Source organism: Amblyomma americanum, chromosome 2, assembly GCF_052857255.1.
Source record: "Amblyomma americanum isolate KBUSLIRL-KWMA chromosome 2, ASM5285725v1, whole genome shotgun sequence".
NCBI lineage: Eukaryota > Metazoa > Arthropoda > Arachnida > Ixodida > Ixodidae > Amblyomma > Amblyomma americanum.
The window spans coordinates 35,690,874-35,703,602 of record NC_135498.1 but is presented as its reverse complement, the minus strand read 5'-3'; the positions used below and the strand labels follow the sequence as shown (position 1 = coordinate 35,703,602).

At 47.7% G+C, this 12,729-nt stretch overlaps 1 protein-coding gene across 1 annotated transcript; it reads left to right on the top strand.

The window, feature by feature from the left end:
* Window positions 1-2,530: 2,530 nt before the first annotated feature.
* Window positions 2,531-11,540, top strand: LOC144118471 (glutathione S-transferase-like). The gene is made up of 3 exons (XM_077651407.1): window positions 2,531-2,856; window positions 9,560-9,887; window positions 10,809-11,540. The coding sequence occupies exons 2-3, from the start codon at window positions 9,616-9,618 to the stop codon at window positions 11,203-11,205; spliced, it is 669 nt and encodes a 222-aa protein (XP_077507533.1). The 5' UTR covers window positions 2,531-2,856; window positions 9,560-9,615; the 3' UTR covers window positions 11,206-11,540.
* The last annotated feature ends 1,189 nt before the right edge of the window (window positions 11,541-12,729 follow it).

Sequence of the window (12,729 nt, the reverse complement as noted above, 5' to 3'; positions counted from 1 at the left end):
ACTTAGTAATTTGTTGAAGTACACGAGCTCGCGTTGGCCACGTGCGGCCTATATAGAGAAATAGTTTGCCACTGTATATATGGTTAGTAGTAAACATGTAGAAAGCGTTCCTCCCGTTTATTTATGCGGCAGGCATTGAATAAAACAAGTTTTGACACTCTGCACTAGCCGGAATGATTTTACTTCGGGACAATAGTGAGGGGAAGTGCTGGCCTTGTTTCGTCGGAGCAGACGTGTGCTCATCGTCTGCTGACATATGTACGTGTCGCGCTGTGCGAAAAGTGGGGACAGCGTCGTGTCCCTGATCTCCTCTGTCTCGCTTAGCGCTGTTTTTAGCCGCATGACCACGCACCAGCCAGGCCGACTTGTCCTCTTGTTAAGCTGGTCGATTTGGTGAAAATTTTTTATTTCTAGAATTATTTCTTTCTTAGCCCTGAAGTCTAGTTTCGTGAAGAAAAATTATAGCAAAATATTGAGTACAAATTTATAAATTACGCTTTTTAGAAGTGTGGTCTTCAAAAATTGTGAGGTAATTTCTTTGATTTCAGTGCCGCATTTCTCTGACCAAAGCGAAAGCGAAGATGCCATAAACTTTAAGGTTCGTTTTGTGACCTCTCACATTTTCTGCGACTGGATCACTCACCTTCGTAATTCGCATGAAAATCAAATGATTCCATTTGTCGCAAACTATTCCTGAGACGTTGAGGAGCGTAATAAACCTCTCGATTTTTTTCCCTACACGTGCAGTACTGTGTTAGTTATTTCTTGTAAGAAACGTTTTCATGTAACTATGCATGCATAAGTACTGATCATATAGAAAAAGAACTAATCGCGTCATCGTACAGAACAGGGCTTTATGTACATGCTGGCATAAAAAAACTGCGCACTATCTACTCAGTTATTCGAAACCTTGGGGGGACTTGACGACGGTGTTAATTATAATTACCCAGAACTGCACCAGGTATAGCTATAAATAAAAGGAATTACTGAAACTAGCGTAGGAATTTGATATTTGCACCAAGTTTAGTTACATATCACATGCATGAATAACAAAAACACTTTTCATTGCCGCGTCCCCTCTCAATCTCGCCACGTGTCTGTTAGTAGCACGCCTGCGGCTGCTTCTTTCCAAACAAGCTTCGCGATCATGTACTACCTCATGAAACGTGACACATGCATGATGCAATGAAAAAACATATGGTGTTTAGCATACTTAAGGTACGCTATTCTAAGCACACCAACGCGACCGCGCAAGATTGACACAACTTACCAGACTTCTTTCTACTCGAATGGAATAATTACGTCGTCATATCAAGAAACAGTTTCAAGTAAATATTAAATGTCATAAAACGCGCCATTAAAACATGGTGTGCTATTAACAAAAAAAAACGCATTCCTTGGGGGCGAGTGAACCTGTCGGCGCCCCGTGCACTCCGGCTCAAGGTGATAAGTATATACGTGTGCAGCTACATAGGTCTTTTTTTTTTTCCTTGAGCAATTATCAGCCTACTATCCTGAAGTTCAGGTGAATGAACGCAGTAACTTGCATGCTATTAAGTGCATTGAGTGTCAGTGCCTATCGACTCCCAGACTTCGCGCTTTACTACCGTGGCCCAATGCCTGTTAGCCAGTTTCCGAATGCGGCATTTATGCGCGAGAAACCTATCGAGGCTAAATTAATATTTTTTATGCTACTACGCGGATCCAGCAGTGACGCAGCTGGTCAATACATGCTGTTTCTGCAGTGCACAGGCTTGAAGCAGCCGCCGGTAGCTGAGGCAGCTGCGGTAGGCACGGGCAAGCGGAACCTGTTTTGCCTACTATGCGAAAGTCGCTGCTAACATCAGCGCCACCGCATCTTCGTGACGTCGTGGGGTGAAGGAGGTCCATACTTGTGTAGAGCAAGACAACCTTGTGCCATGCGAGCTGCCCTTGCGCCATTAAAATCCATCATCATCATCATTACTTCTTTACTGCTGCTGCTAGCTCTCATGTAGTAGTTGCTACTACCACTGCTCTTGCTGTTTCAACAGCCACTTCGACAAAACAGTGGCTACTATTGCTACCATTACCACTACAACTACCGATACTTCTACTACCAAACCACATCATAACTATATAGCTACTACTACTACTACTACTACTACTACTACTACTACTACTACTACTCCTGCTGCTGCTACTGCACCTATTACTGCTCCTACTTCTTCTGAACACTGTTACTATGAAGTACCACATACTCATTCACTGGCTCCTACAGTGAACTGACCTGTGTGAGTGAGCGGTGCGCCCCCAATCGCGACCGACGTTCACGAGTGAACGTCCGGCGCTGTTATGACGCCCCTTTAGACAGGACGAAAACAAACCTCGCTTACTTAACGCTCGGCGGTTCCGCCTTCCTTTCGAGGCTGACTCCTCCCTTTCCCGCTCGAAAAGAGGGGCTCTTCAAAAATAGCCTCACCCGTCGGCAGAGTAGGTAGGAAAAATAAAAAAGAGCGCCAGAGTCGGGCCCAAGGGAAACTGGGCTCTAGGAGGCCAAGGTCGATGACGCGAATAGAAGAGGCGACTTGTGCCGCTTTCTCTGGCACCGTTGACCTGCTCTGTGTTTTATAAAAACGGTTGATTCGTGTCAGGGGAATGCAGTGGGGAAGAGGACATGGCCTGGAGATTCAGGAAAGAGAAACTCGGTCGGGTGTAGGGAGAGTGAGGGCATAGCGGCTCAGAATTCCAGCGCTGAGTCGCGAAGTTGTCTCACCGTGACCGGCCGGGCGGAAACTGCGGCCCGAAGCTGCGCCCGGGTAGGCCGCCGCTGCCTAATTCGTTTGCATCCGGATAGGTAGCCGCCGTGGGCCAACGGTAAGTTTTTTCTCCCTCTCAGGCATCACGCTGGCTGCACGCAAGCTCAAGGACAGGGGGCGATTTGCATACGTTAAGCAAGAAGCGCCAGTTATAAGCAGGTCGTTAGCATATTGATTTCTGTCGCCTCATCCACAACTCCCCACTCATGCATGACTGCCAAGCGAAAAAAAAAAATGACGAAACCCGTTTAGAAAGGAAATGTCTTGCTGTGCAGAGCCTCGTTAAAGAACAGACACGAGGTATTTTGTTCACTATCTGAAAAACAGTAAGCACTATGTGTTGGGTGCAGTGCAGCATAGCCAACACAAGGCAGTTAGAAATGCTGCTTTGCCGCATAGCTGCTGGGTAAAGCGGAGTAGCCATCTAACCGGTGGCAAGATAGGTGCCGTGATTGTCGTCCACAAACCTGTCTCACATAGGGATCATACACATTGTGCCATGAGTAAAACTTGGGAAATATATGGTGTAATGATGTGTAAGCGAGTGCTTAACAATCTCCTCTAACGTCTAGGCTTGGACGTAAAGTGAGCATGCCAATTTTTCACCACTGCGCGCATCAACGTTAATGCAATTTCATTATCCTGTACCATCGTGCAGCATTCCATATGGTTCAATGGTTCGTGTACAGTTTACTGCGCATGCCTGGCAGCTCGTCCTTTGCGTCATTTTAATATCAGTTCATCCAAAAACCGCTCAGTGTCAGAAGGTTGGCAGATTAGCTGTTTCCTTGTGGCTTTATATGGCGACGTGATTGTCGCTTTGCTGGTTGGTACTATCTGGTGGCCAGTTACAAAACCACGTGCGTCAACGGTTCGCTACTCCTACCAGAGGCACATACGTAGGCATATGTTTACGTGTATGTTCATGAAGAGAGTTTATCAGCAGAAATTTCTATGCGTACTAAATTTGGTCGTCATATAGGTTTTCACACAGTATACATACATATAGTAGAGTTTTCCATAAAAAGAATTAAAAATAATAGTGCCCAGCCCGCACCGCCTACAGTATACATACAGTTGACATCAGGCGGTAACTTACGAAGTCCACTCTAATCAAATCCGCGCCAAAGCACCCGCCAATGCCCACTGCCTGTCCAGTCTCCGCCGCTTATTTCATTTGGTAAATGGCGAGCATGCCATACTGGATGGCGCGCTGCAACTGAGAGCAGCTTTTGAAACGAGTGTTGCCGAAAATTACGCCGGAATTGTGTACATATGTACGAGCTGGAGTGACTGGCGTACGTTTGTATCTGTACGAAAACAAAAACAAATTCCTGTCGTTGAATGCAACAGAATTTTAATATACTTTACAACCTTCGCAAATACACAGGCGTTGGCTTCGATCAAATTTTAAAGTGATCTTTACGGGAGGCACTCCGCAGACGTCGTAGTGACCCGTTTAGACTTGTTACTTGCAAATAGAATGTGCTCAATTTAGCGAAGGCTTTCGCCGGAGTTGCATTAACAGTTCGCGAAAATGGCGAATTGCGCAAAATGTGTGAAGCTCATTTTAAAAAACCAACGCAAGTCTTTCGACAAAGTTCAATTGTGCACCTATGCCACTGTGTCGTTTCTTATCCGGTCATCTGCAGTAGAGAGAAATGCAGAAAGGTGGGATTCTTGACAACACAAAACAAAATGAACAAGGGTCCAGTGGGGAGCCGAAGTTCGTCAGACGAACCCTTTTGTCAAAACATTTGAGGTTTCACCTCAACCCTTGTTCATGTTGCTTTGTCCTATCTGATTATGTCCGCCGCAGTTTAAGAAGGTGGTCGGCTCCAATCGTATCGACGGCCAAGAGTTCCTTTTTATACTTCCTGGCAGATTTTGTTCGTTTATGTCATTGTTCATGGCCCAAAGGTGGATGGAGTCAAGGGAGAGGGCGAAGAGGTTATGGAGCCAACACCCTCTAAATACTTTCTTCAGGCCTCTCCAGGCCCTCCTTTCCACACGCGCTACGTCACGCCAAGTGTCCGGTCAGGCTGCTCACCAAGCGCGGCTCCGCTCCGCTCGGTTGTCTCCCTCGATGTGCTCGCGCTTGCCCGGGCAAGCACAGACACGAACGCAGTCTTGCAGTGAGCGTCTAGCTGCTGCTTGAGTCTTTCAGCCTGGCGTTGGGTGCATTTCCGTTCGCTCCTCGCACGGCTGTGTCTGTTTCGTGTGGCCGTTTCTTGTGTGGCGTGCGTACCTGTGCTAGCGCACGAATGGGAAACTGATTGCCTGCCGTGTAGCGAGTGCAACTTCGTGAAACATGGGCCGGTGCTGTGTTCCCGGGTGCCGCGGGAACTACCAGAATGGTCCCAAAGTACGTGTTTATTGCTTCCCAAGAGACGAAGTACGAAGAAAAGCCTGGTTGCGAGCCATTCCACGGAAGGATTTCACACCTACAGAGCATTCGAGGGTAAGACTCTGAAATATTGCTTAATAGGCGCTGGTAATTATCTTAGTTGTGAGCTGTCGCTCCCGGAAAGGCATGCTGTCTTTGTAGGCAATGATATCACTTCTTACACTTATGTATGAATTGTCCAGGAAGCATTTAGTTCTGTGGATGTGCATAAGGCTTGTGTAAAAGCTGTGTAAATATGTAAAAGCTGTTCACTATTCAGACTCTTTTTACTTAGTGTTTTAGGCAATGGAGAGTCATGGCGAATGGCCTTGCTTCATTTTCTCGTGCAGGTGTGTGAACTGCACTTCCACGCAGGCGACTTCATTACGACGTTGTCACACCAAGATGAACTGACAGGGAAAATAATAGAGGTGAAGCGTGACAGGCTACAGTTGAAGATTGATGCTGCGCCTTCTGTTTTTCCAAACTGCCCAAAATACTTGTCCTCAACGCCTGGACGGAGTGAATCGCCAGAGACGAAAAAAGCAAGAAGGGAAAACGCTGCTTTGCAGGAGGCTATGAGGAAGTCACTTCAGTCTAATGAGCTTGAACAGAAAAGAAACAAAGTTTCATCTTACGAGGAGTTCAAATCTAAGTTGCCTGGAATCTGCAACACGAAATTCTGGACCGTTTCTGTCGATGAGCAGTGCGTTAGGTTCCTTCTCATCGAGAATGATCCTTCACCTAATGTGAAATGCGCCTTGGTAGTTCTCCCTGATCTGTCACTTTCTGTTTTCTTGAATGGAGTGAAGCTTCTGTCGCTTCCTTCAGGCAGGATTCTGCCAGCTCAAGTATGCGACACCTCCAGCCTGTCCTTGCTGCTAGAAGAACTCGAGATAGGCTTGCATAATATACCTGAGGTGACGAAAGAGTCGAAACATACTAAAGTATTGCAGTTTGTCGGTTCACTGCTTGCAGACCTCATTGAGGACAGTGATACGACGAAAGAACAGTCTTCTTTGCTGAAATTTCTGGTTGAGCAGATAGAGCTTCTCCTCGCGAAACAGCATGTGTATAGCGCAGAGCTGCTGGTATTCGCCAGTATTTTGAATTCAATTTCTCCTCACGCATATCACTTCACAAGAGCTGCATCAAGAATCATTCTGCCCCATCCTTCCACACTGCGCCGTGTTTGCTCAAATTACAAAGCTGACCCTCTTGTGGAGCAAAATCAACCGCACTGTCTCTCCTACATCCGAGAACGAGTCAAATCAATGAAAGACCACGAGAAGACAGTGACCCTGATGATCGATGAGATCCACATAAAACCATACTTCGACTACAAAGGGGGCACAATAGTAGGATCGTCGGTTCATTCAACGGAACCAGCAACAACAGCCCATGTGTTCATGGTACAATCACTCCTTTCTGCAAACAAGGACGTCATTCACATATTACCTGTGAGCAAACTGAGCGCAGAAATTTTGCACGAGCATGCTAAGAACATAATCATTAATGTTGAGAAAATGGGGCTCAAAATTATCGCTGTGATAACGGACAACAATGCTCTGAACCGCAAGATGATGTCGTTATTTGCTACAAGTCCTCAGGTGAGCATTGTCTATCCCCATCCAGCCGATAACGCTCGCCCTCTTTTCTACGTGGTCGATCCTGTGCATCTCTTGAAGTGCATTAGGAACAATTGGATTAACCAGAAAAACCCTGGAACATGCCTCTATTTCCCTGAAATGGACTTGAGTGGAGCAATGCCCGAAGGGCCTCCTCGTATGAAAGCTGCTTCTTTCGCAGCTGTGCGGCAGCTTTATTCTTCAGAGAAGACGTCGCTTGTGAAGGCTGCTTACAGACTGAACGCAAAAGCCGTGAATCCAACCTCAATGGAGCGGCAAAATGTAAAGCTCGCTCTCGACGTCATTAATCAGTTTGTTTCAAATGCCCTCAGGACACATGGTTCCGCGTTCAAGATTCCTCAAGCTGAGTCGACTGCTCTTTTCATTGACGTTATCCTCACATGGTGGCAAATAGTCAATGTTAAGACCCCTTGCAAAGGCCAGAGGCTAAGGGACAGCATGCAAGACCCTGTAAGGTCTGTTGATGACACACAGTTAGCTTTCCTGAGCGGCGTTGTGGACTGGTTGGACGCTTGGGCAAGAATAAACATCACCAGTGGCTCGCTGACGAAAGAGACTCACAGTGCTTTGCGACTGACATGCTATTCTCTGGTAGAACTCTCGCGCTACTGCTTAGAAGAACTTCACTTCAAGTACGTACTGCTGGGCAAATTTCAGACGGATGCGCTAGAAGACCGGTTCGGCCGTTACCGCCAGCTGGCAGGATCACAGTACCACATTTCCGTGCGTCAGCTCTACGAATGTGAGAAGAAGCTTCGTCTTCAAAAACTTTTGACATTTCCACGCGAGGAAACAGAGTTTGAAGACGTAAGTGAGGATCTTGTCCCATGCAACTTTTCTGTGGCTGTCAGCGACGACGATATTACACACGCCCACTCTGACATGGATGCTATTGTCTACATTGCAGGATACGCTGCTCATGCTGCTTTAAAGAAGCTTTCATGTTCTGCTTGCTTCAGCACATTGGTGATTGAAAATCGAGAGATCGAAGCGGAAAATACTGCCATGATAGCTAACCTGTCGAGAGGAGGGCTGAAGTTTCCCCAGCCATGCACAGTTCACATGGTACTGATGACTAAACTAGTTGCAGAGAAGTTGTCTTTTGGAGCAACCGCGGAAGATTTTCTCTCCTGTAGAAATCAACGTGGTGTCGTGATTTCACAGACGATTTCCCTCCTGGACGAACACGACATTGAGACATGTGAAAATGGCCACACTGCACAAACTCTCCTGCGCTTGGTAGTACGCGTTGCAACCAACGTTGTTCTAAACAACTTTTGCAAACTAAGAAATGATGCCATACAAGACAATGCGCAGCAGAAGGCCGCAGCCCGGAAAGCAGCAACGCTTAAGAAGAAGTAAGTTTTATTCCCAAGCAATAAAAATGCTTTGCGCACACTTCATTGCTGGTGTCTCGTCGTTTTTTATTGTAAGGGTCAGATTAGCTGTACAAATACTCAACAGCGCAACATTATTGTGAGTGTCATTATTGCTGTGTGTGAAAGCTTTAAGCAAAACACAATACAGAATAAAACTAACACAATGCGCAGTAGACGGTGTTTTTTTTTTCAATGTTCACGAACTTCTACTTTAACAACTAGATATACGCATGTGCGGTCTGTGCGGATGGATTTTACCGCACGGCAGACATCATGTACGTGATAGAACCTAATACTTAGATGATTAATTGAAATTAACTAATCAATTTTTTATTATAATGACCAATAATGCGAAATTGGCGGCCGTATGCTAAATTGTTTATTATAAAAAACTGTATTAGCAGCTCGAACTTTCTTGACAATAAGGTGTTCTGCAATAAAAAAAATATATAAAGCAGATAAAATGATAGCCTAAGGCGCGCACAAACTAGCGAATTTCTTTTCTGCAGCAACGACAAAAATGAAAATGAAGGAATCACTTATAAGGCAGCTACGTACGGCAGTACCCGAATAGTGCAGACGGGCGCGGCGCGCTGAAATCGCGGAGCGCGGGGCCTGCACGGTCCCTTGGCGTGACGTCACGCGGCCGGTGGAGAGGCCTTAGCATTGAGAGGGTGTTGATGGAGCACGCAGACGACTGCCGCGGTTGAAGGGAGAGGTCATCTGAACAAGCATATGCGCTGGCGTGTGTACAAATGAACGTAACAGGGTCGTTCAAAAGTTCCCGCCAGGCCACAGGGTCTGCTTTTGAGCAGTAGACTCAGGCAGTTACGACACCCGCGAAGCTCAAAATATCTGTAGAGAGTAGAAGAAGCCTCGTTCTGACCTCTTACAACCTCTTACAACCTTGGAAGTGTCAGGATGTACCGACGAAAAGCAGACCCTGTGGCCTGGGAACTTTTGACCAACCCTGTACATATAGGACTCTACTTCATGCCGACGTCATACCTTTAGCGGAAGGCGCCAACTTGTTTCCTTAGGCGCGTGTACAGGAGCTGGTGTATGTTACGTGAACTCAGCGGTGTGGCTATGACAGAGTAGCGACGTCACGACTCGGACATAAGGAGCGGTGTGAGGCATCGTAGACACCAGGAGGAGCTTCGTGCTAACAATATATGTAGTGTTCATGTACAGGCTCTCGCGGATACAGGAACTCCAACACGTTTTATTCTCAGTTCAATAATTTACTCAGTGCTAGCGTAAACATCGGGTGATTTTGAATTATTGAAGGCTCGGGGCAAAGCCTTTGAGCTTTCGCTTACTTGTTCTGTTTCTTTTTTTATCTAGAAGGTCGAAGGGAAAGGCAAAGATCGCGCTGGTGCCGGCACAGTCAGGGCCACGACATGCCCCGTCGTCCGGTGCTGGGCTACTGGAGCGTGCGTGGCCTCGGCCAGTACATCCGCAACCTGCTCGTCTACAAGGGTGTCGCGTTCGAGGACAAGCTCTACCGATTCGGCCCCGCGCCGGACTTTGACCGCTCCCACTGGCAGGGCGAGAAGTTCTCGTTGGGACTGCAGTTCCCCAACCTCCCTTACTACATCGACGGCGACGTCAAGGTCACACAGAGCTTGGCCATTCTGCGGTACCTGGCCAGAAAGCACGACCTGGCGGCGAGGTGCGTAGCCTTCGCAACAAGGCGTCTCGGCCTAGGCTTTGTGTTCACGCTTTTTTTTTCCTTTACAGTAAATGAAGGAGATATGCTAGCGCACGACTCTTTTAAAGAGACGCTAAGGACCATACAATCACCATGCAATCCGTGTACCTTCTTTTTAGGACACCGCACTTTGGTCGGTGGTGGCGACAGTACGCGCCACATACCTGGCAGCGGCAGTGGCCAGGGCTATTGGGTATGTGGTGGTTGTAGAGGACACAATGTCGAAAATTAGCCTTCGCTAAATTCTGATGTCAGTAGATTCGCGACGAGTGAGGACTAGGGAAGAGGCTGAACGAGCCTTCGGTGAGTGTCGTAGCTCTCTGAGTCCCTCTCTTCGGTGCTCGCTTTGCATAGCTCGCTCATCCTTCAAGTTCTAATAGCCCGGCAGAGTCGCTCGGAGATGTGTCGCTAGCGAAGGCATGAGCCAGTTCGTTAGAAGCCCAATATAAAAGCCCACGAAGCAGGAGCACTAAAAAGAGACGGCGAAATAGAATTCAAAGACGCAGTGGTCAAAGCGGTCCCCTCCAGAAGCACCACCCGCCAACTACCTTCCTTCCTTCCCCACCCCCACCCTCCAGAAGCGTCACCCACTAACCTCTGTCCACCTTTATCTTCCAAAAATATCCTGTCACGAGTGTGAAGCCTCGGCTTCGAGGAGATGCGCTCATTAGGTCGAACGCATCAAAGTAGTCATAGAGGCTGCGTCCTGTTGATTGTCTTTTCACTACGACGACGACAATGACAAACACGCTTTTCAGCAAGCCTTGCTCATAACAGCTATCGCTGTAAAAGTTACATTATAAGTACGATTCACGCCTAGACACGATCGGCGTGCTGCTCATTTTGCTTCGAGACATTGTATTTGATTGCTGCTCTACGCAGGAACGAGCAGGAAACGCTGCAGATGGACCTCCTGGAACAGCAGGCGAAGGACCTGGCCTTGGGCCTGACAATGACCGCGTTAAACCCGACGTTCGACGAAGCCCGGAAGAAGTACCAGGACAACCTAGTGACTGTGCTCAAGCCGTGGGCGGATCACATGCGGGACCGCAAATGGGCGCTGGGCGACCGGCTCACCTACGTGGACTTCCTGCTCTATGAGGCGCTAGACTGGAACCACGAGTTCAACCCTGAGGCGTTCTCCAGTTATCCCGCACTGCTGGAGTACCTCAAGAGGTTCGAGGAGCTGCCAAACATCAAGGAGTACTTTGCTTCAGAGAGCTACAGCAAGTGGCCCATTCTCGGACCCATGGTCAAGTGGGGACACTTCAAGGAGTGACCTCAATGGATGTCAGCTGTCCATGTAGTTCCTTTATTTGCGACTGTTTTTCAAGTGGTGTTTCAATGACTTCGACATTTTTGCGAGACATCCAAACAACGCAGGAACTGTCCTTAGCGCCCATAGTAAACAGTGGGACTCTGTATAAAGCAACAACCGACTTTGACCCCTGAACTCCAGATTTGCCCTGCAGTTTTCCGCTGCCGCTTTAGGCATACAACAGGCGCACTGCATAATATCCGCATTTTCGACCACCCAGGTCCCGATAATGGGATTCATGTATTATAAGAACAGCGGAAGTTTTTTTTTTATCAAATGCTGCCAAGGTCGCCTTTAATGTTCCTTTTTTCTGTAAAGTAATTTCTCCCATTCTTATGATTAGCTGAGCTGGAGGAGGAGGAAGATATCCGTTATTATAAGTGGCTGTGCGCATAGTGGGGTAGGTCCGACAGGTTATAGGACATTATTAGCATAGAAGTGACGCTACGGTGGAGCAATTGCCGGAAGAATAAGCAAGGGTAATCCCACCTGTAGCATTCAACACCTCAACTCACTCAACTCGAGGAGGAAAAACGTTTAATGACCAAAAGAAAAAGGTGTTGACTGAGCTGGCAGTTAGTCTCAGTCCAGGACCCCAGTGGCCTTGGCCGACGAGAACTCTCGTTGGTTCTCCAAGGTGATGCTGGTCAGTTGTACTTCCCACTGCTCCAGTGACGTGTCCGGTGTCTGTAAATGTTGCGGTTTAGCCTTGCAACCCCATGATATATGAAAGAGCGTTGGACTAGCGCTGCATCAAGTTGCAGGTGTTTAGGTATTTGGTAGGATGAATTTTTTGTTATATTGAAAGGTTTGGAAGACTATTTGTTTGAACTTGACGCCCTGCGCAGACATCCTTTGAGGTGAGGCGCCGGTGTGGTGGTCGATAAATCCAGCGGTCAAGCCACTGAGTTCAAAGTCATTCTGAATACGTGTGTGGTAAGGGAAGAAGGGGCGGGGGGAGGGAGAGCGGGGTGTAGGCAGCTCCGCTCGGTTGGGCAGATCGCGAGCTGAAGCTTTAACCTTCTCATTCCCATTTAGGGTTCACGTGATGCGATGTTGTTCGGTGAGGCGGTAACCCAGGACGATCGCCACTTGAGCTGCGGATCGTCCTGTCGTGTAATCGCGGCAGGCTTGTTGAGAGTCAGTGAAGATGTGGGAAGGGGCATCGACGTTATCAAAATGTTTGATAGCCAGCGCCACTGCAGGGCTCTCGGCTCGTGTAGAGCCCTTTAGAACCGCGTTTAAACTGTGCTCCAGGGCCGCTACCGCGAAAACATCACCGTCCGGGTTGGCTGCCACATCCCCATACGTACACTGGGCAACTTCTGTGGAACTGGTTTTGGAGCGGCAGCCAGAGCATTGCATTCCAGTGTATTTTTGGAGAAGTTGTAAAGTGGTGTAGATTTTAGTGAAGCAGTAAACAGTCAGTATCCACCCGTGTGGCTACAAAATAATGCCACACAGCTTTGCGCCTGAAAATTCGCC